At 40.2% G+C, this 23984-nt stretch overlaps 1 protein-coding gene across 5 annotated transcripts in view; it reads right to left on the reverse strand.

Moving 5' to 3' along the window:
* myo18ab (myosin XVIIIA b) overlaps positions 1-23641 on the reverse strand; it is a 131826-nt gene extending 108185 nt beyond the window's left edge. For 3 of the 5 annotated variants that reach the window (XM_026192028.1, XM_026192023.1, XM_026192022.1), the window contains exons 1-2: positions 23505-23641; positions 19821-20895 (exon numbers count right to left, since the gene is read on the reverse strand). In XM_026192028.1, the coding sequence (XP_026047813.1) occupies positions 19821-20810 (990 nt within the window). In that variant the 5' untranslated portion in view covers positions 20811-20895; positions 23505-23641. Of the gene's footprint in view, positions 1-1463; positions 2625-19820; positions 20896-23504 lie in introns of those variants that run through there. The other 2 variants (XM_026192027.1, XM_026192018.1) reach the window with 1 other exon arrangement.
* Between the last annotated feature and the right edge of the window lie 343 nt (positions 23642-23984).

Genomic DNA, 23984 nt, shown 5'->3' on the forward strand with positions numbered 1-23984 from the left:
ATTGGCCGACATATCCTCAGCATAACAATGTATAATATCCACAAAACTTAAAAAGAGGTTATACACACACAGTACGGTAATATTATGTTGAAGCACAGTACGTATCACTCCGCGAGGCTCCTGCCTACGATAGCCGTAATGCTCCAACAATCCATCAAGCGGTGTGGCTTCGTAGCTTAGCAAAGTCGTACTGAAACATTTGACAGATTTTCGAGCGCCGTGTACGACATAAAATCGTTTCGAGGTCAGTAAACACAACCAGAATTCATACATAAGGCACACGGGATTATAAGGGGCACTGTCGATTTTCTGAAAAATTAAAGGATTGATTTTAAGTGTGCTGTATTTTCCAAAAAACACGGTAATAACGACGGCCCGCTAGCATGCTCTACCAAAAATAGTGCTTTGTTGTATATCTGACAGACGAAAGCTAAACCAGTTCCACACCACTGAAGTTGCAGCATTTTTACAAACCAGTTCTGGTTCATCCGTTTCATTCAACGATCCACTTTCGCTCTTCTCATTCTGCGTCGCCGCCATGTGCGTATGTAAACAAAGGCACTGCGCATGCGCGTTTTACCCATATTCTATCGCGATATGTCATTTTCCTATCGTTGCCCAACATTACACCGGTATTACCGTGAACGGTATGATATAGCCCAGCCCTAATGTGATTGTGTTATTAAGCTGTATTTTATTATGTCAGCTTAAGCAATCATCGTGAAGCCTACCTACTCACATATTGTATAAGAATTTTTTGTGTATCTCTTTTTGTTTGTCGTTTTAATCTGATAAAAATATCTTTGAGAACAAAAAAAATGTAATGGTATGGTCCTGATCAGACAAGTGATTCTGTCTTGGGGGGGATTGGGAAACACAGCAAACCTTCTGGCCACAGCACATATTGATGAGCCATTCTTATGCTACCACTAGTGACACTGACCTTAACCAAATGCAAAACCAGTGAAAAAGAGGTCAGAAAAGATGAGTAGGGGGAAATTGTCAGTGGCTTCTACCTGTAAAACCATTCCTGTTTGGGGGTCGGCTCACTGTTGCCTCTCTAGTGCACCTGTTTCGACACCAAAGCAGCTGGAACTGATTAATAACTCCCTCTGCAACCTAACTGACTTGATGGTATACTCTGATTAAAAACTGTTGCAAGTTTTTGAGAAATGTATTTAAGTCTGTATGTATACTTTTGAGCCTGTTCAGATTACAGAAAATCCTAAATAATATCAACTTGTGCACCCAGTTTTTGTTTTTTCAAGTAATTCAATTTTTAAACATAACTGTATATGTACACACAGAGACACAGAATTTGCACAGCACTATAGTACGAGCTTGCTATAATGACAAAAGATACATCGATCTCATAGAGCAATATTCAGGAGAGATCTTAGCCATTATTTCTTAGAACTTCCGAGTTGAGTTACAATGCCATGTCCCATATAATGGTAACGTACCTTCATATTTAGTCGAGTCATCTTGTTCCAATTCAATTCCTCATTTAGCACTACAGCTTTCTAATTCTACAAAACCTTCTATTTTATCAACTCTCTCTGCTTTTGAATTTTGTACAAGACATGTTACATGTGCTGTGTAGAGTGCTGGGGTTCCTAGTTGCACTGTCTTCCTTTGTGAAACCAGTGTATACAGCAAAGAGGAAGACGTGTAAAGCAGCTAAAGGAAGGCATCACAATGAAAGCAGAAGCAGAGTGGAACATGTTACAGGAAATTAATGCTTCTCTCATGCTGCTAGCAAAGGAAAGAAAGAAAACCCAGGTCTTATCTCTGTTCTGTCTAAACTGTGGTACTTTTTCAGTTGAATGAGTCCCAGTTAAGTAAAGTCTGTTCTCTTATGAGTAATGTTATTTACTGTTGTTGTTAACAGGAGTTTTTTATACTAATCTGTGGCTTTTCCTAAAAAGGACCCACGTTTTATATATGTATATATATATTTTTAAGTGATTGTTTTAGTAAGTAAACCCTGTCTGAGGCATGTTTTAATTACCACAGTCATATGTTTTAGAGATGCGCTGATTGGCTAGCCAGGGACCAGAAAATCCCCATTGCCAATGTCCTCAGCCCTTATTGGTGGCCAACTGGTCAGGCTCAGGTTGGTCTGTTTAATGTGCAACACACGATGCAGGCAAAAAGTAATGCACACACTCACAGCCACACAAAAATATTGCATTGAAGCTCCTCACTCTGAGTGAAGATGCAAAGTTCACCAGGGGTTCAGGGGTCAGCCATGAAAACATTGGTAACAACAAACCTAATCAAACAGTTTAATCCCCTTCACCCAGCTGACATGGACATTATAAAGATTAAAGAAAGGCAAATTGTCCAAAGCTAAAGCTATCCAAAGCTTAGAACCAGCCACAAGACAGCAGCCCCTCGATGTGCAAAAGATCAAATCAGGAGAATTATGGAAACAACTCAAAAATGAAAACGCAGAAGGCATCAACAGGTACTTAAATTTTGCTTTCCTACTCATTGAGCAATCACAGTACTTTTTACTGCAGCTGTCAGGTTTATGAGCCTGTGAAGGTTCCCCGTCATCCAGATCATGTTAATCTAAGGAGCTTGGAAAGAAAAGCGACTGGACTTCTTTAAGTTTCTTGAATATGTTACACCTCTCATCCAAGACACTTCTTCAGTTCTAAGCGCAACTGGCGGAGAGTCCAAGATATTTAAGCCCTATTGGGAGCAGCCAGTAGGCAGCAGATATTGACCCCTTAGTGCTCTGCATTTCCCCACACTTCTGATCTTTCTCCACAAGATGGAGCCATGGAACCAAAAAAAAACCACACACACACACACACGCACACACACACACACACACACACACACAGACACACACACACACACACACACACACACACACACACACACACACACTTCAGCAATCCCAAAACTACAGAATATATTTTTCTGCAGTGGCTTCCACATTAATCTGGGAAGGGAATGGGAGATTGATGTAGATAAGGTACAAATATTTTATGATAGCTTTAGTCAAGATGAAAGAGAATGAGGGTTGTGGGAATGTCAAGCTAAAGTGCCTTTGGAAAGAATGCAGCCTAAAGAAGAGGGTGGTGAAAGAAGGGAGAAATGCGCTGACGTAACATCTCTACGGTGACTCTGTGTATCATGAGTAGCAAAGTCCTGTATGCAAAGGCTTGTGTGAAATCAAATCAGATGAGATGAAATCAACAGTCTGAAATTTGACCCAACTCTGTTGTTTTTTTCTAAAAATATTTAACTGTCATTTTATTTATATAATATTTAGAATATTACATACTTAATTTACTAACATATGGAAAGACAAAAATAAGGTGAAAGCAAAGCGTGAGAGCATAGTCCAGGCTTTTACCATGTAAAAGTTCACTAAACAACCCACTGCTTATGATCAAGAGAACTAAGGACTCGATTGTTGAATTAGGCGAAATACTTTACATCACTGAAGCTGTGGTTATCACTCATCTCAACCCTAATGAAGAAAGCTCAAAAACAACTCAACTTCAAGTACTTGTTGACTTCTAAAGAAGAGCAACAGAAATCTTCTTAACTGGAAACATCACAATGGGATGATCAAGGCCTAAGCCCGGAAAGCTCTGTAGAAGATGATTAAAACTGCCCAGAATATCATTGGCACCCATCAGTAGAAGCAGCTGGGTGTTTCCCATCCAAGAAACAGCACCCCAGCTACAAACTCTTGATTTTCTTTCCTCATATGGTAAAATTAAGAAGCTAATCCTCGACCCTTGATCCTGAGAAAGAATCTAATGACAAAGTATCTAATAATCTTGACAATAAAAACATAGCAATTTTTTACTGATCACCAGCAGCCTACTCTATTTGAAGATAACTTAAGGAAAACACAGCATACTGGTGTAAATCACAAATTACAGTGAAACTGACAGCTTTATAATTAAATTACATGAAGATATAAATTTATCCTATTATTGGATATACGGTAATATAAAAAGCTATAGGTGATTCAAGTCAGTGTTATTTATATAGTCCCGGATCACAACAACAGTTGACTCAAGGTGCCTAATGATTATATTATTCGATCTCATGACTGTCTCATACCACGTGTGCTGATAGCAATATCTTTAACCTAACCTAAACCAGAATCTAAACTGAACAAGTCAAAGGTCCCCATATTTCCTTGTTTTCAAAATATTACACTTTGTGCTCACAAAGGCAGACATACAAATGCACAAGAGAGGCGGAGAGAATTCAGGCAAGATGGAGTGGGTGGAGACAGGTGTCAGGTGATTTGTCACAGGATAGCAACATGAATGAAAGATAAGGTGTACAGATGGTAGTGAGACCTGCTATGTATAATTTAGAGACAATAGCACTAACAAAAAGAGCAGAGGCAGGGCTGCAGGTGGCAAAGTTGAGTATTTGTTGGTAGTGACAAAATTAAAAACGCAAAGATGATAATAATGCATACACAAACAGACATACACAGTTCTACATTTCAAAAGAAACAAAAAATACCCCATCTCAAATGAACATATTTCTTCACTCCTAAGCATGCGAATTCTGTTTGGCTACTGTAATTTCTGAGGCATGCATAGGCATAACAAAACAGCAGATGATGCCCTTTACACACTAAGAATCAGCTCCTGTAATTCATATCTGATCAAAGTGCAAGAGATATTGGGGCAGCAAAGCACAGGCCAGTGACTGCTGCCAAAACCAAACAAACAGCCTCATTGACTAAAACCCCCAGCATCATGAAAGCTAAAAGCATGTGTGGTTCAATGGAATGTATTGATGACATGTCAATGATGTCAGAAGAAATCAGGTTGCAGCTTCTGAACACATCACAATCCATAAAGGATTTAGGTTGTTGAAAGTTAACTTGGAAATGTGTTCAAAGAGCGAAAGGGTTCTTTGTTTATGTCAACTTCAGGCCTTCATGATAATTTTTTCCCTCTTTGGTGGGTGTATTTGGTGACATCTATGTACCAAGCCTCGTGCTGACACTTCACAAAGATCCGTGGGAGCACAATTCAATTTAGTACCAGCAAAAAGATGATCCTGAAATCAGCCGGCTGTGTTAGAAATGGTCATCAACTTTTCTACCCAATGATAGTGTCACAGCTTTGCCAATCTAACACAAAGGTAAGTGAAAAACAACAAAACAGTAAAAGGTTGCAATCATTTCAAAGCCACACAATTTACAAGGACAGAAAAACATCACGTCTTCACAAGATTTTTTGCAGTATTTGCAGACATACACATACACAGCCGGGGAGGATTGTTTTCCTACTGGAATCCATTTTGGTTTTATGTGTGTGTCAAATAAACCCAGATTAACTGACTTTATTTGAGAAAAATTGGGTACATTACTTTTGATCTGTTAATGACTCCTGATGGGACTGGGCTATATATCGACTTTTTAAATATATCGATATATTTTTATACGAGATATGAGATGTGACAATATCGTTTATATCGATATAGTCTATGTTACTTTAATTATACTTGTGGAGCCGCAAGTTTGCCTCTCTTTCGTCCACTTTTGTCCCTACACAACGTTACTCAGCCTCGCCTCTCCCCTTCACTGAACACAACTCCCCCTCCCCCATCGCTTCACCTGCAGGCAACGACAAGATGGACACGGAAGCTATCAAAGAGGAGCTGGTCAGTAAAAAGAAAACATTTGAAGATTACTATTTTAGTGCTGCCAGTGTGACGTTAAGGCCATAACTGCATTAACGGGGCAAATCTCTGTTAACGAGTTACCGTAGATGACCCCGTGCGTAGGGCTGGACGGCGTCAACGCGTTAATGAGCTAACCGGGTTAACACGTTGACGACTGGCCTAAAATCCTTTCATTTTCTCAAAAATCGACAGTGCGCCTTATGTATGAATTCTGGTTGTGTTTACTGACCACGAAACCTGCTGCGGTCTGTCTTTGTTGTTATGCTCAGCATCTTTTAGTTTACATTTTGACTGCACAATTGTGAGCTTTTTTGTTATGCACAAAAACAACATTATTTTTTTATGTTTTATTTATGGAGCATTATTATTTAATAAATGCTGATAATTTATTTCAGAGTAATTTTTTCTTGTACATCTATGCTGTATGTTAATAAAAGTGCCTGTGTGAGATTTGGGACACAGCTTTGACTAAGAACTCTCTTTTTGTTCTTACTTTATGGCTTTAAAAAACATATCAAGATATATATCTTATATCGCCATCCAGCTAAAGAATATCAAGATATGAATTTTGGGTCATATCACCCTAACTCCTGATATCACTCAACATTACTTAAGAGTTGAGCATGACTACAATTCATGAATTTACGAATTTACCAGGGAGTTGTGTGGCTCAGTAATCTGTAGTTTTGTCAAGTCTGAAAAAAGTTCCTGACAATATCATCAGGGTAACTCTGACTTGAACTGACGACAAAAAAATACAAAACAAAAAACAAAACACAGGGATATCAGGGATAAAAATCACAGTAGAGTACAGGTACAAGAATAAATTTTAAAAAAAGTTTCTATATGTGCAACCCTAAAACCTAAATTACATAATCACCTCCCCTAAGGTTTCCTAGATGCATTTCAAGGATGACTGACTCTTACAGAAAAAAGAGAGGTGGGATAGATTTTATATGACTTAAAGCTCAAACTCAACCAACATATTTCACATGATATTTCAGTAGTCTTTTGCATAGTTAAAAGTAAATACAATATCTGTAAATTACTAGATTGCTATATGCAAGCCATTAGTTAGGTGAACACACACACACACACCATAACTTATGACTGAATACCGTAGTGTACAATCAGGCTAATCCACTGTCTGCTGTGTTGGGCTGGCAGAAATCTCGGGGCTTAGGTCAGGAGAGGAAATTATAGATAAAACACAGAGGCACTCTGCCCATTTGGTCAAACAAAAACTGAAAAGCAGTTTTCATTGAGTGGCACAAATGTGGTCTTTTTAAGTGTGCATATATTTATAATAAACTTTTCTTTCTTTTTATTTTATTTTTTAAATGGGGCCCCGAGACCATAATTTAACCTGGCACTAGGTGAAAAACTGGAGCTCCACTTGAATCCACTCGAGTTTAACAAAAGTATGAGCCAGAGCATGTGCTTAGAGGTAAATGAAAGTGATTAATGTGACTGATTCACTCTGACCACATCTTCTACTGAACAACAGCTTAGTAGCCAAACCATGAAATCACTTATGTTTGAAACACCCCTGCCACACAGAATGGAGTGCAATTCATTGCAATCTATGTGGCACCAGTGCCTTGGTGAGTTCTATATCTCAAATACCACAAGACAGTATAAGACCCAAAAAACAAGGAGCATGCTTACATTTGTTGCAATGAATTCCTACTCTTGCATTTTGGGGGGTTTCATACAGGAAGTGTCTGCTGTCAAGAACAAAATAACTAAATGACTCATCAGAGCTAATGATCACAATGATATATACTTTGGTTGGCTTGACCTGCTAGTTGCTGCACAAGATAAAATGGAAAAGTCTCATGTGAATGACCACAGCAGACCCCGATGGCATGAACATGCTTTGCATCCATTATTTACACACACGTTTGCTGTTACATTACACACAGAGCTGGATCTCTCCCACTGCCAGCTCAACATACCAACAACAACCCCAACCACAGGACCCAGTGTAATTACTTAAGTCAGCGGGATTCCTTAAATAAAAAGAACACATTCAGTTAGAGTGTTACTTTTAATTAAGTATTATTGTATAGAGAGCATAGATCCTCATCAAAGTAGTAGTGATACACACTAAGACTGGGGATATTTCCTATATATTTGTGTTTTACTTTAGCTTGTTTCCAAGTCCACAAAATCATTTCAGTTTTAATTTCTTTTTAAAGTTTAGTTTTTGTTTAGATTTTCTTTTAGTTTTAGTGAACAATAATAGCGTTGACAGGGAAACATCCAAGTGTTTCAACGGAGACAGCATGTTTTGACCATGCTGCTGTGTCACTGTGCTTAGTGTGTAGAAAAAGGAGAGTGCTGACGGTGTGGTTTTCAGGCAGCAGCAGCACTAACAGAGACAGACCAAAACAAACTGTGGTATCAAACCAAGACATGGGCTCTGGCGGTGTGCTAATCCGCCACTTTTCTTTAACTCTTACACACATTTCTTACCTGCTGAGAGCTAGGTAACTGGCTTCCTCAGAAATGTGGTATTTATTTTAGCACAACAATATTAGCATTAACAATATCTCCACAGCAAGTCTGGAGCATGTTTGGACTTTTTTCATCCAGGGAATAGATCTGGTTCTTGGTAGAAGTTGAAAAAGGAAAAATGTTATGCAGAGTTCAAAGAGGAGTTGGGACAGGCTCTGGGTGGTAGGGAAGTTACCAGATGACCAATTATTAGGGCTGTTCGATATGACAAAATATATAGGATAATGAAATGAAAACATTTATCATTTCAAATTATACGCCATCTTTTGTTTCGTTTTGTCGCAAAATACACTGTTAACGCCAATATCTTTTTACTGGGGCACAGATAATACCAGCAAATCCAGTGAAGATGAGGCAGAACCAGATAGCTAAAAACAGAAGGACCAATCAAAACAAATCGAGGACCTTATTCCTAAACGACGGGCTACCTCTGTAGCATGGACATGGTTTGACTACGAAAAGTCTGACACGGACCACAAAACTGTGCTATGCAAATTATGTCGCAAACCGGTCCCCACCTCAGACTCAAACACGGCAAACCTCTTCTACCACCTATGCAAGAATCACACGATAGAGTATGGAGTTTACGGATGGGAAGCAATAAACAGCCATCAGGTCCTCAAAATAAACCTTAAAACAGGCTGTTCTAAACGTTAGAACAGGCTTTTCCCCGCAGCACGCAATGTAATAAACACTCACAAAGAAAATGGCGGCCGTTACAACTTATGTCTAAAAATTAGTGCTGCCAGCATTAATCTTGTTAAAATGACGTTAACGTTACAACCGCATTAATGCAGATTGCCAGTGCATGTGGCTGCTCAGCATCAACACCTTAGTGCGGTTAGCTCGTTAACACGCTAGCACAGATTACCCCATGCGTGGGGCTGCACGGCCTCAACGCGTTAGTGCAGTTAGCTCGTTAACACATTAGCACGGATTGCCCATGCGTGGGGCTGCACGGCATCAACACATTAGTGCGGTTAGCTCGTAAACGTGTTAGCACCGTGCAGCCTCACGCACGGGGTGATCCACGCTAACTCGCAAATTTTCTCCAAACACCACGTCTCTGTAGCTTTCAAACCCAAACATGGTCCACCCGAAGGATCTGGTCCCCTGGGACAAACAGAGTAATATAGTCCATGCTGTTAAGTGCCAGGAGGAATGACATAATATATACATCCGGGAAACTACAAAACCTCTGACTAAGCTGATGGCACAACACAAAAGAGCTAACTTGTCAGGCCAGGACTCCACTGTCTATTTACACCTACAGGCCAGTTGTCAATATTTCAATGATGAGGATTCACATCGTGCAGAATAAATACTCTTATTGATACTTTATGCAAGGAATATTTAAAATAATATGTTATAAATGCAGAACTTGGCAACATGGTGGTGTGGTGGTGTGCACCCTCGCCTCACAGCAAGAAGTTCAACTTCACCAAGGCCAAGGCCTTTCTGTAGGCTGAGGCCATATACTTTTTTTTGTTGCTGTAGTCCATATTAAGGCTTACTCAGGGAAAGCAAAGTAAGTATTTAAGCCCTTGTTTACTTCTACAAGAATTGAACATTTGTTATTAGTGAGACGAGCATAGCCAAAAGCATGCCAGTCTCCCAGATTTTTTCAAATACATTGCTGGCATAGTTGGTTTATTTATTTATCATTTAATCTCTTGTATTTTCAGTACTTTAAATTAAATATAGGCTTTCAATGACTTACAAATCATTGAATTCTGTTTTGACTGACAGTTTTTCTTCCAATTTACCTCATTCTGAAGCTTCATGCAAGATCTTGATTTGTGGCGTGAGGATGATCATGAGATTTCAATCTGGGTGAACTGCTTATAGCATCAAAATGTTTGCCAGCTTTTCTGCAGACATAAACAGGATGATGCTGAAACACACTTTAAACGTGGACTCGTCTATTCAGAGTACCTTCTTCCAGTAGTCTACAGTTATGTTTTTATGCTCCCTAGCAAATCTCAGGCATTTCTAGGTACAAACAGGGCTTAATAATGACTTCTTATAAGCCATTTTTACATTAAAGCCTTGTTCATTCAGTCATGTGCTTATTCATTCTTGAGATCTTCTCAGACCCTGATTATGGCCATAGCACCCTGACCACGAACTTGTCTGAGCTCACAAGCTAAGTAGGGTCAAGTAGAAAAGTGGTATAAAAGAAGCAGTCCATTTACCTGATCTAGACGTATTTATCTGAGATGGAGCTCTGGCTCTAGTACTTAAAATCTTGAGGTGCCAGATATCTGCTTCAGTCGGCTTTCTGCCTCTTCCTTACCGCAAGTATCAGTCTTGGCAATCCACTCCAAAGCATACTTGATCAAACTGTGAGAACCCTCGAACATCTACAAGTGCTTTAACACAGACTCCTCCCTTTTTCACCATTTTGAACAGAAATGCCGCATTTCAAACTGAATTCACGTTTTTATACCTAAATTTGAACCAGCACACTAGACTTGACTTTGTGAAGTCAAAAGTAAGTAAATAAAGAAAAAATATTATTTCCATAGTCCAAGTTCCTTAAACTACCATGACCTGGATGACTGAGAACCTATACAGACATATTTATATAATCCTTTTCAAGAACCAATGTCAGAATATTAATTTAAAAAATGTATGAATTAAGAATTTAATAAAATATCATATTCAACCACTAAAATAAATTTTTCTATTCAAGAATGCAACTAAATAAATGCAATTTGGCGTCGTTATTAAGAAAATAATAATGTGCTTTTCAATTTGTCTTATTTTTTTTGGCAAGCAGTACATTTTAAAAAATTATGGATAACAACAATAGTTACATTTTAGCATTATTCCAATTAAGGAGCATATGCACGTAGTGCAACCATTACAGAAACAAAAATATTCGGGTAATTACCAATAATGTTAAGTAAAGGCAACTGTGACACACTGATGTAAAGTTATGCACCGCCATTAAATGTGTGCTCCAACCATCACTTATCACAAAACTTAAAACTTGTCCTACGGCATTCCAGTCTACTGGCTTGTCAGTCCTCATCAGTTGAATGTTGAAACGTTAAAAGACCTATTTATTGATGTTGCAACATCTTTGTATGTGGTGTTATTAGCATTAGCTCTTTTGAAAGAGAAATGCCCATCCATTTATGTGTAGTTGGATTAATTCATACCAGTTTCCGGGTTATACACAATCCGAATTTCTGATGGCTCTTACACACGGCCTCGTTTTTAATAGTTAGGTATGATGTCTAGACAAGATAATAACGATCTTGTAGCAGCACCCGTCCGTGGTTTTATGGCTGGTTAATGCCATAGTAGTTGTATCTGAAAACACTCTGTCCACTGCTTGTTAGCCATGACTTGATGTGATGTACATGGCTAAAAGCTTTTGATACATCTTCATTTTTTGCTCTGCCTAGAAGTACACAAAGAACATTTTATTTCCTTTGGTGTGATTAGCTTTTTATCTTCAAGAGCAACTGCAGTATATATTTTTTTTATGTATACATGCATGTACAGTACTGTGCAAAAGTTTTAGGCAGATGTGAAAAAAATGCTATAAGAAAAGAATGCTTTCAGAAATATAAATGATTATTTATTGCCCCCAAGTGTATTCTGCAGCAGGACAACAACCCCAAACACACAGCCAAAGTCATTAAGAACTATCTTCAGCGAAAAGAACAACAAGAAGTACTGTAAGTGATGGCATGGCCCCCACAGAGCCCTGATCTCAACATAATCAAGACTGTCTGCATGAAGAGACAGAAGGATGTGAGGAAGCCAGCATACACAGAGGATCTATGCTTAGTTCTCCAAGCTGTTAACAACCTACCAGCCAAGTTCCTTCAAAAACTGTGTACAAGTGTACCTAGAAGAACTGATGCTGTTTTGAAGGCAAAGGTGGTCACACCAAATATTGATTTGATTTAGATTTCTCTTTTGTTCAGTCACTGCATTTTGTTTATTGATGAAAACAAATGATTAACACTTCCATTTATGAAAGCATTAATTAGGACACTGTGTTTGTACAGAACTACTGTCAGCTTTAACACAGTCTTAGTCAATGATCCCGAGTCCATTATTCTGGATTCCAGATGTTTAGATCATGCTGAATAACAACGTGCGAAAAAAGTTTTTTTAAATACAGCGTGTAGAACCATCATAGAAAACAGTTTACCATACAGAAAACCATACAGCAAACTGTTTTCCAAGATGTTTTCTAAGCCATATGAACCCATCAAGTTCCTTCCCTCCTCCATCAACCCTGATCCTCAAAAACTCATTCCTCTTCCTCCACAAGAGATTCTCGGGAGGATAGGGTCAGGAAGTGGCCTATTTGTTCGAAAACAGATTCCACAAATACCAAAGTGAGACCTAAAGGGAAGACGTGCTTTCCGTTGCTTTTAGGCAGCCTGTTAAGACAAGAAAAGACGGCTTCTTACTACTTTAGCCTCCAGTCTCTCTCACGCTCCACCCAGCCCTCTTATTTCAGACCTTTTCAGTTTTTATTCCTGCTGTTAAAATCTTATGTGAATAATATTTACTAGTTAGCAGGTTTACTTAAACATTTCCATGCTGCATGTTATCCTACTTAACAGGGTGTGGCTGTAAATAGCTGAGATAATTATGCAAAAGTGTGCCAAATACTAAAGATGTAAGCTTCTTGGCAATGGCAATTACATGACAAGTTAAGGCATTCTTTCTACTTAATATATGCTTACATCAATAATAACACTACTTGAACACTTTTTAGGGGGAATATGGATTTGAGATGGAAAAATGAGGAGCGCAACATGGAACTAAGGAACTCATCCAAGACAAAAACTTGACATATCACTGTTTTCATACGTGTTTATAATAGAACACCACAGACGTCATTGTGTCTTAACAGTGTCATAGGCCAACATTCACTGAAGAAAACTTCAGCTGACTGAGAGGATGTGCTAATTTTATCAAGTGTCTCTCTGTAGTTCAGTTACATTTCATTGCAAACTAATGTAATATAATAATGCCTTAAGCACATTATTCCATAACGAATCATCCCGCTTTAATGTGCGGGACCTCTGTTAAATATGATATGAAGACATGTTAATGTAAAAGATGTTTGCATATTATTAAGATATCAAATAATAACATCTAAAAAAAATATATTAAATTGCGACTTAAAAATGTGGGGCTTTGTGTCATGCATTATGAATGAGGCAAGTTGTTTGAAAAAAGGCGAACAAGGGAAAAGAAAAGGCTTATACTGAGTTGTAGGGCTGGGCTATATCATACCGTTTACGGTAATACCGGTGTAATGTTGGGCAACGATAGGAAAATGACATATCGCGATAGAATATGGGTAAAACGCACATGCGCCAGTGCCTTTGTTTACATACGCACATGGCTGCGACGAAGAATGAGAAGAGCGAAAGTGGATCGTTGAATGAAACAGATGAACCAGAACTGGTTTGTAAAAATGCTGCAACTTCAGTGGTGTGGAACTGGTTTGGCTTTCGTCTGTCAGATATACAACAAAGCACTATTTTTGGTAGAGCATGCTAGCGGGCCGTCATTATTACCGTGTTGTTTGGAAAATACAGCACACTTAAAATCAATCCTTTGATTTTTCAGAAAATCGACAGTGCCCCTTATAATCCCGTGTGCCTTATGTATGAACTCTGGTTGTGTTTACTGACCTCGAAACGATTTTATGTACACGGCGCTCGAAAATCTGTCAAATGTTTCAGTACGACTTTGCTAAGCTACGAAGCCGCACCACTTGATGGACTGTCGGAGCGTTACGGCTATCGTAGGCAGGAGCCTCGGAGTGATACGTACTGTGCTTCAACATAAGTGTTTGTATAACCTCTTTTTAAGTTTTGTGGATATTATACATGGTTATGCTGAGGATATGTCGGCCAATTTCCACTGGAAATGCCTTTTGGTTAAACTGTCAGCAAGGATTTGCATTTGCACTGCAAATTTTTATATAACTTTAATGCACTTAAAAAGCTGCTTGTGTAAGTGCAAAATACATTGATGGGTTGTTGTTGTTTTTTGCACTAATAAAGTTGTAGAGTTGTAAAGTATTTTGTCTAGTGTCAATTATATCGTCAGTTGTGTCGTTATCGCAGATTTTCAAATGTATATCGTGATAGACATTTTTGGTCATATCGCCCTGCTCTACTGAGTTGTATGAGAGGCTGGACACTGACAAAGAAGAAAGGATGCTTTTTAGCTTGATGGGCAGCAGGTCAGGGTGACCGAGTAAGCCAAGAGAAGAACTTTGGTACTGTATCAGGAAACTAGATGTGGTACAGAAGTATGTGAGGGTGGTGCAGGACATGTATGTGGACATCGAGACAATGGTCAGGTATGCCTTAGGAGTGACAGATAAGTCCCTTTTCCACTAGTACCTACTCAGATCGACTTGCAACGGTTTTAAAGGTTTTCCATTAGGCATAGTACCTGGTACTGAAATACTACTTGCTCGGCCATGGTTCCAAAGTGAAAAAATTAAAACCACCATTTTTGAAAACCAGCAACGATAGAAAAGCTTCAAAAAAAAAAAAAAGAACCCAACACAGTGGCCCGTGACTCTGACGAAAAGCCACAGACCAAGCAGCAGATATATCCACACCCCGACGTCCACCTTTGTTGTAGCGTTCGTATCTAACGCTAATCAGGTCACAAGATGCTCAGCCACATTGCTATAGCGATGACCACACACATTATAAAATAATCATAAAATAAATAAATTACCTTAACGCTTTGCATTGTATTTGATGCACAAGCAAAATGTGACTAGGTGGAGAGACACTGTTCAGTTCTCACACAGAAGACCCCACCCCCTCCTGGTGACCAGGTGATGACTCTGTCCTGGTCGTGTACTGAGAGACTGTGCAGTGGAACTCACTGATGTCTTCACAGACATCTTCAACATATCACTCATCCAGGCTGTCGTCCCCACATGTTTTAAAGCCACCACAATCATTCCGGTTCCAAAAAAGTCATCTCCCTCCTGCTTTAATGACTACCGTCCTGTTGCACTTACTCCCATCCTGATGAAGTGCTTCGAACGACTAGTCATGCAACACATCAAGACTGTCCTGCCCCCCTCCCTGGATCCCTTCCAGTTTGCGTATCGGCCCAACCGCTCAACCGATGATGCCATCTCCACTGCACTCCACTCGGCACTCACACACCTGGACAAAAATGACTCATATGTTCGAATGCTGTTCATAGATTTCAGTTCAGCATTCAACACCATAATCCCCCAACAGCTCACTCAAAAACTGGTCCAGCTGGGGCTCAACACCTCACTGTGCAACTGGCTGTTGGATTTCCTCACCGGAAGACCTCAAGCAGTACGGGTCGGCAGTAATACATCCAGCACCATCATTTTAAACACGGGGGCCCCGCAGGGATGTGTGCTGAGCCCCCTCCTCTTCACTCTGCTGACCCATGACTGCACTCCATCATACAGCTCCAACCTCTTCATCAAGTTTGCGGACGACACAACGGTGGTGGGTCTCATTAGCAACAGGGATGAGACCGACTACAGAAGTGAGGTGAGACGCCTGGCCACGTGGTGTGCTGACAACAATCTCTCTCTGAATGTGGAGAAGACGAAGGAGATTGTTGTGGACTTCAGGAGAATGCACACCCAACATGCTCCTCTGACCATTGACGGAGCGTCTGTGGAGAGAGTGAGCAGCACCAAGTTCTTGGGTGTGCACATCACAGAGGATCTCTCCTGGACGTACAACACCACAGCACTGGCCAAGAAATCACAGCAGCGTCTCTTCTTTCTCCGCAAACTAAGAAGAGCAGGAGCACCAGCCCCCATCATGCACACTTTCTACAGAGGCACCATCGAGAGCATCCTGTCGAGCTGCATCACTGTGTGGTTTGGAGCCTGCAATGCGTCCTGTCATAGAACCCTCCAACGCATAGTGAGAGCTGCAGAGAGGATCATTGGTGTCGCTCTCCCCTCCCTCCAGGACATTTACAGCACCCGTCTCACTAAAAAATCCCTTTGCATAGCGGCTGATCCCACGCACCCAATGCAAAGCTTCTTCAAGCTGCTGCCATCGGGGAGGAGACTGCGGAGTCTCCGGGCCAGGACCAGCAGACTGAAGGACAGCTCCATCCATCAGGCTGTCAGGAAGCTTAACTCCCTCCCGATTCTGCCCCCTCTCCCCTCTCTCCTCCACGGTCCTACTGAACTCTGTCACACACACACACACACTCTCTAACTCACTCACTGGCCTGCACCAGTTACCAGTCACTTTGTGGAGCATTGGACTGCCACTACCTCATAAGACTTTGTTGTTACACTATCTCTTACCGTACATTACCAAATCTCCATTTGCACTACTCTGCCTGGTTTGCACTCAATGTCATTTACTCATTATATTGTATATTGTATAGCTTTCTTGTTATATGTAAAAATTGTATTGTATTTATTTATTTAAATTTTACTTTTTAATTATTTTACTTGCATTTTTAATCACTCTTATATTTAAATGTTCATTTGCTATTTTATCTAGGGATTGAGAGTAACGTAGTTTCTATTCTCTGTATGTCCTGTACATGTGGCAGAATTGACAATAAAGCTGACTTTGACTTTGACTTTGACTCTCAAAGAAGGCAAACTTACAAATTCAGCAAGAGACCAATTAATTATTTCGCCCTCTATACAATTAAAACATCACTATCTTAGCGCCTAATGAGCCTTAACATAGAAAGAAAGCCATCAGTAAAGTAGGAAACCCTAATACAGAGACAGCCAGTAAAGACATTTGAAAGCCAGATCCAATCAAAGACAAAATTCAAAAAGATAGGGAGAAAAACAGCGGGAAGTAAACAGACTAAAAGGACATCCCCTTGTTTAGTAGAACGGGAACTAACTCAGTCACTTGTTTCAAGTCTTACTGAATATAACATGACAATAACAATTGACAATCAATCAATATAACAATTTGATAGTCCCTTTTAGATCGAAAAGGATGATAAGGCAGGATATCCTTGACCAGGCGACTGGCAGGTCAAGACACTATGAGTGTGCCAAACTTCTTAGCTGTTACCAGCTGTGGCGGCATGGCTGCCACTGTTTTCATGCTTTGTATGCTTGTGTGTGTAATAGAGTCATCAGGACACAACATGGTAAGAGACAGAAGCTCTGGCTTCTGAGCAGGAAAATGCTGCTCAGAGTATAATTGGATAAGAGGCTTACTTTGTGTCATGTTAGGGGCTTTCCATTATGGCAGCAACTGGAAACCATTAGAGCAGCCCTTCAAAGGGTCAGCCAGGCTGGTCAGTGTTTCTCTCTGTGGACTGGTGTTCCCAGTGCAATGTAAATACATAAGAGCGAAGACACCACTAATGTTTCTTTGATGGTTTTTTAGTAATATCAGTAAATGCTCAAAATGACCAGCAGAAAAGTTCATTTCGAAAAAACAACTGACAGAAGCTTTGACATCAGCTGACCCAGCTACTGTGTCTGGCCTTAGTTTAAACATATGGCTATGATTGTACTATGTGTTGTTTCGTTTCCGAAGATATCCCCGTGCTTTTTTAAGAATATCCTGTCTATGCTGGTCACAGCTAAAACAATAGTGCATCCTGTCTGCCTGCTTCCAAGTCCTGATCAAGTCTTAATGTGTTCATACTTGTGTTGAAGACTCATTGCACCAACACACCTTAGCTTTAAAAATATGCTTAAAATATGCAGAAAAGCCAGCAGCTGCTGTTGGAATTGGGAGTGTGACTTGGCAACACTTTATCAAGATTGAATGATGGGCCCTTTGTCAGCTTGCCTTTGTTTAACCCAAGTTGGTGATATCAATTAAAGTGAACAAAGAGACACAGAGAGGCCTGCTGTTTAACATACATAAAAAAAAACTCAACAAAACGGATCATTCTGTGGTGTGCAGAATGTTTGCGTACTTGACCAAAGATTGTCTATACACTTAAAACAAAGTTCCCTCCGGTGTACACTTCCTGTTTGCTTCATGAAAACTTTAGAAGTTCCCCACATGACACAAGTAAGTCCTTATCCAGTACTCAGAGCAGCATTTTCCTAACAAACAGCCACTGTAGAGAAAGACCTCCTCAGTTAGCCACTGCCTCTGTCTCCTGTTTAGAAAAAGGCAGCATGGGCTGCACAGTCACTCCCTGCATCCCAGAGGAGATGAATTCCATTGTGGGAGTAGGGGATCAGAGTCTCTTTCAGCCTGACTGTGTCACAAGGACTCTTGATCCAAAGCCAAACAAAGTCCTCTGATACTGCCAACTATGCCCTGATCGGGACACTGAGCCCGCTGGAGTAAACTCAGATGCTGTTAAAGCCAGGTATCTATACAATTAGCGCAAACTGAATGTAAGATTTTCAGCTACAAAGTATTACAACTGTTCAAGGATCCAAATATAAAGCAGAATCAAACAAAGGGGGGGATCAGCAAAATATTACCATCTTTACTTGTCTAATCATTGCAATTCTACTCAGCGGGTTATTGAAAATGTTGTTTTGTACATTATGACAGCTAAACATGCAATCATCAATACAAGTTTCATTAACACTGCGTTCAGTTTCCATTAGCATACGAGGTGGATTTTCAAATTAAAAGCTTAACAGAAAATACACAATTATGCCCAGTGAATCACCATTACAACCTAAATACTGTTAAACATCTGTGAAGTGTTGACAGTAGTTTAAATTGGTAAATGTGACAGGAAAGAATTAGTAAATGAAAACAGTAATTCTGTCAACGAAAAAGCATTGAGCGGTAAGATATCGAGTCAGTGGTTGTACTGATGGAATCAGTGCTGTGTAAACACACATTATGCTGAGTGTATCAGCACTTCAGGTAAAAATGAAGGAAAAGCTGACTTTGCAGAAATGCAAGTCTGTGCCAAGCTGCTGCTGAGGAAGGGCTCTGTAAAGGCTAAAACCTAAAAATACATCAATCATCTAGCTACACCCTCACCACTAAGGTCAGCATTTTCACCTGCCTTTGCCAGATGACAGCAGTCAAAAATGACTGAAAATGTAAGATCAGAAGGTCATCAGAAGGGTTTAGAGGCTGCAGAAGAAACCTCACACAGAAGCAGGAAGAACAAACTAAACAAAAAGGTCCAGAACATTCTTGTTGTAAAAAAATATATATTATTAACTTGGGTGTGGTAAGGGTTAGGTAATTATAATAAAATCAAAAAGGGTTTAGTCAAGAAAAAGAGGCGGAGTAAGAAAATTCTGTTTAGAGCCTTTTAAGTGAGTTTGAAATGAGTGGACAAAAATATAATTTCAAACCATGAAAGGGAAAATAAAAGTCATCTTTGCTATGTTCAATCAGCAGCACAAAACGTATGTTTTAAAGAAAGTTTTAATCTCCAGGCTTCTACTAACAATTAACTTATAAACTAGAAAACAATGAGCATTTGATAAAGAATAATATAAGCACAGGAACACCCAAATTGTACATCTCGGCAATAGAGACAATTACTCTGTACTTTTTACATGTTTGAAAGGTGCATGGCTTTTCAAAATCAAAATATGCAGAACTGACAAAAAGGTTGTATGCCACTGCTGATCACCAACAAAGCAATATATAAGTGGAAGAGGTCCTTACCAGTCTGGCCTCCCTGCGCAGCCCCTCGGTGTTCCTCAGCCAGAAGCGACTCAGCTCACTTAACTCCAGTATTGGCTGCACCTTCAGCCTCACCGTGTCTCCTGACTGACGGATCATCTCCACTATCTCGTCTCGACTCTTATTCTCCACATTTCGTCCATTTATCTCCACCAGCCTATCGCCTGGCACCAGGCCCAGTGCCAGGTCCTTAGTGCCTGCACCAGGCTCTGCAAAGTGAACCACACGTCTGTACACCCCTCCATCAGGGCTGCGGTCCAGCATTGTAGTGCGACGCAAAGAAAATCCAAAGTCACCAGTGTTACGGCGCTGGAGTTCCAGTTCACGGGTTTCAGGTGGACTTGGAGCAACCACAGCTGGCAGCTGGAGTTGTGCAGGGAAGGTTTTATCGACCACTTCGGGAATGCAGATTCTTTTGGGGGCTTCTGCTCCAGGCTGCTGCTTGAGGCTGTGCTTGCGGAGCATGCTGAAAACTTTACTCTCCACCTGTGGGGATGGGGCAGCAGAATTCTGGCCTGAAGGGGTGGATCCCTCTGAAGGGCTCTCCTCTTTGCTTCTCTGGGAAAAGGAGAAGCGTTTCATCATCTGTGTAGAGTTCTGCTTGGCAAGTGAACCAAAGTGAGCAACTCGATCTCGCACTGAGCTGCGTTGTCCATCCTGTCCTCCTCCACCCTCACCCTTCAGATCATCATTGGAGCTGGCAATGCTTAGTTGGTCATCCAGGATCATGCTGCTTCGGTTACTCAAGCCATCTAATTCAATGTCAGTGAGGGGGAGATCACTGGTGCTGGCCACTTTGATGGGAATGGGGTTGGAAATCTCAAGCTTGTTCCTAGATTCCCGCTTCGACTCCCTCTTCAGGTTGAAGAAACCACGGCGCATGCTCATCTCCTCCAGACTGCGCAGCTCTGCTGCAGACATCCTCTCCTTTTTCTCCTTCTTCTCCTTCTCCTTTTTCTTTAGATTAAACATTGTGGCACTAAATTAACTTAGTGTTCCCTTTTCGGCTGAACTGACTTCAGGTCAGGTGTGTTTGCTATGATCCAGCGAGGAAAGGCTAAGAATTAAAAAAAGAGAGAGACAGAGAGAACAATTTCTGTTAAACTGCTAAATATTACAGTAACTGCTCTCCATGCACACCAGTGCGTGTCCATGAGTGTATTTAGTGGTATATGTGACTGTTATATATTGCGATGTTGGTATTTTAAAATATTATACATCACTGGTTTGTGCATAAAGTAGGAATATTTGTTGTAAACTAGTTCTGTAATTGTGGCAATTTATGAATTTAAGTGATAATTTCTGAATATATAAGAGACATGAATTGTCCGGTTATCGGATCAGATGGCGATGTTAAACGTTATTTGGTTTGTTGATGACTGCACTGACATTCTGAGTGGACTGTTATGCAGGTGTGACATGCCTAGCACCTAGAAAAATGTGCTTGTGCGAATGGGTGTGAATGGGTGAATGCACAAGTTGTGTAAAGCGCTTTGAGTGCTCAGAAGAGTAGAAAAGCGCTATATAAGAACCAGTCCATTTACCATTTTACCATTTACCTAATAGCCAGAAATCCCTAATTGGCTGAATCTTACTCAATGTGTATATATGCGCAAACGTGTATGAACACTGTTTCTTTGTACCTGACGAAGGTCACACAGACCAAAAGGTTGTAACTGAATAAAAAATTAAGGTAAGCAGGACAGTGTGCGGCTGTAACAGCGATAATGAAAGAATAATGATTCCCTAATGTTTTCACACACCTAGAACAGTCAGACAGGCTAAGAAAATTGCCTTTTCTCATTAATGTCACAATTAAATAATATAAACAATAATTATTATCAGTATTATTGAAGTCTTCGGACTGTGGGAGAACATGCAAACTCCACACAGAAAGACTCTGGCCTGTTGGTGGAATTGAAGCCAGGACCTTCTGTGGTTACCAACGTGCAGTTAGAGGGGTTAGGTCAACTGGTAAATCTAAATTGCCCATAGGTGCAAATGGTTGTGTGCCTCTATGTGTTAGCCCTGTAATGGACTGGTGACCTGTCCAGGGTGTACACTGGGATAGGCTCCAGCTCCCCCGTGACCCTGACAAGGATAAACGGAACAGAATGGATGGATGTATTATTATTATTATTGCTAGTGGTGGCATAATCTGACAACAGACATTTATACTGTCTCATAGTTACATTTTTATATCACTTCTCAGCCTCAACAGTTTAGCAGCACTTTCTGTATTGGAATATGTTTTGTAGTCCCACATGTTTTGTCTGCTTTGTTTCATGATTCTGCCTGCTTATTTAATGGATTTTTTACCACTGTATTGTTGCATATAGTTAAAAATGTCCGTAATTACACACATAATTTTACAACTATTAAAATGCACAGACCAGATCTAAAACATTTTTTTAAGCTGGCATCAAACGTCTAAGCAAACCTGATTGTTTGCATAGAGCATATGTGTAGACAACCTTGCAAAAAAAAACAGACCTACATCCCTGAACACTTCTAGTATTCTTACATTAAAGAAGCCCACTGGAGAAGCTTGACAAGACCATTTTTGTAAGCCTCACAAATAAGGTAAAGTCCTGCCACAAACTGAAAAGTCCAGGCAGGCACATCCACATGGTTCAGCCTGGTTCTTATAAACTGCTGGGTAATACACAGAGATTCTTATTTACAAAAAATAAAAAAAAAACTCCTACTATTTTAACTGTGGAATAGGTGAATTATGTCAGTGATTTCTCCTGCTAAGATAAGTCCGGATTTCCAGCAAAAAAGGTCATTCAGCTGTTATAAAAACCTCATCAGGCAAGAGCCTAAACTGTCAGTTATGAAGTAGTATATGACTACTTCATAACTGCTCAAAGGTGTAACAGAATAGCACTGAAAAGATCACAGCTATTTATATCTATACAGCAAAACTACCGTGGTAACGTGTTGTACAGATTTACATATAGTGTTTAGCAACACAGTATCAAATAACCAATTTGCCAGAACAGTAAAGGTTTCCTTAACAGTCCGCTCAGATTATTACCTTCTGTCATCTGTAGCCAAAATAAACGAAGAGCGTCTGCACTAAGAGTAGCGTTAGGTCCTATATGCACTGGTTAAGGAATGCTAAAACGCTAAATGGCTTAAGAGTTTTAAGTTGCCTCCCTTTTATCTACTTGGCTTCTGCGGTTAAATCGACACTAATACTTAACCACTAACGTAAACAAAGCGTATTTGTCAGCCGCACTTCTCATTAAGCGTGAAGTCGGGGACAAAAACATGACAGAGCTAAAATAAGTATAGCTTCTCAGCTACATTAGCTAGCCGAGCTACTGCTTTGTAAATGAAGGTAATGTTACCTAATAATCAAAATCTCTTGTTTTATGCTATTCCAAATGAGAACGCGCCAAAAACACAAGGTTACATATTTTATGTTTTTTTTTTTCACTTTTCATTTAGCGTCTAGCTAGCTAACTAGCCTAATTGGCTCAGGTCACAGCCTCAGTTCTTTGCCCTCATTTTGGTAAAGCAAATCCTGGAACACTCTGGGATCCTATGAAAATCATTCAGTCAGCCCCACTGGCTGCCTGTCCGTCTCAGCACAGCTGCCTTAACACTAAATGTGCCTTCTCAGTAGAAGCACATCTTATTATAGGAACAGATACTCACAGCTTTCCAATACTTCAAACGAAGCCTCGCTAGTCCCTTGTTAATGGGTGTAGCTCGGCTTGTAGGGAACAGAAACAAGCTTTCAGGCTCTGGTTGTGATAGCAGGCTGCTCCCAGTCCAGCTCTGAAGCGTCAATACTGTATCTAAAACGCGGTCAACCTACTCCCCCTTCTGTTCATACAGTGTAACCAGGTACACTACTGGAAAGACGGTTTTTAATTGTGAGTTGTGTATTTAAACTGTACCACTGTACCACAGTATTTGTGCACAGCAGTCGATTATCTTGTTAATAATTCTACTTGTTCACTATGTACGACTCTGGATAATGTAACTCCAGTGAAAAAGAAAGCCTGGGAAAATAGTTTGCTGCTTTATAAAAAAAAAAAAAGCCCTCCATAAAGCCAGAACATCTTACTATTCATCACTGATGGAAGAAAATAAGAACAACCCCAGGTTTCTCTTCAGCACTGTAGCCAGGCT

The sequence above is a fragment of the Astatotilapia calliptera genome, chromosome 14 (genome assembly GCF_900246225.1).
Source record: "Astatotilapia calliptera chromosome 14, fAstCal1.2, whole genome shotgun sequence".
Taxonomy (NCBI): Eukaryota; Metazoa; Chordata; class Actinopteri; order Cichliformes; family Cichlidae; genus Astatotilapia; species Astatotilapia calliptera.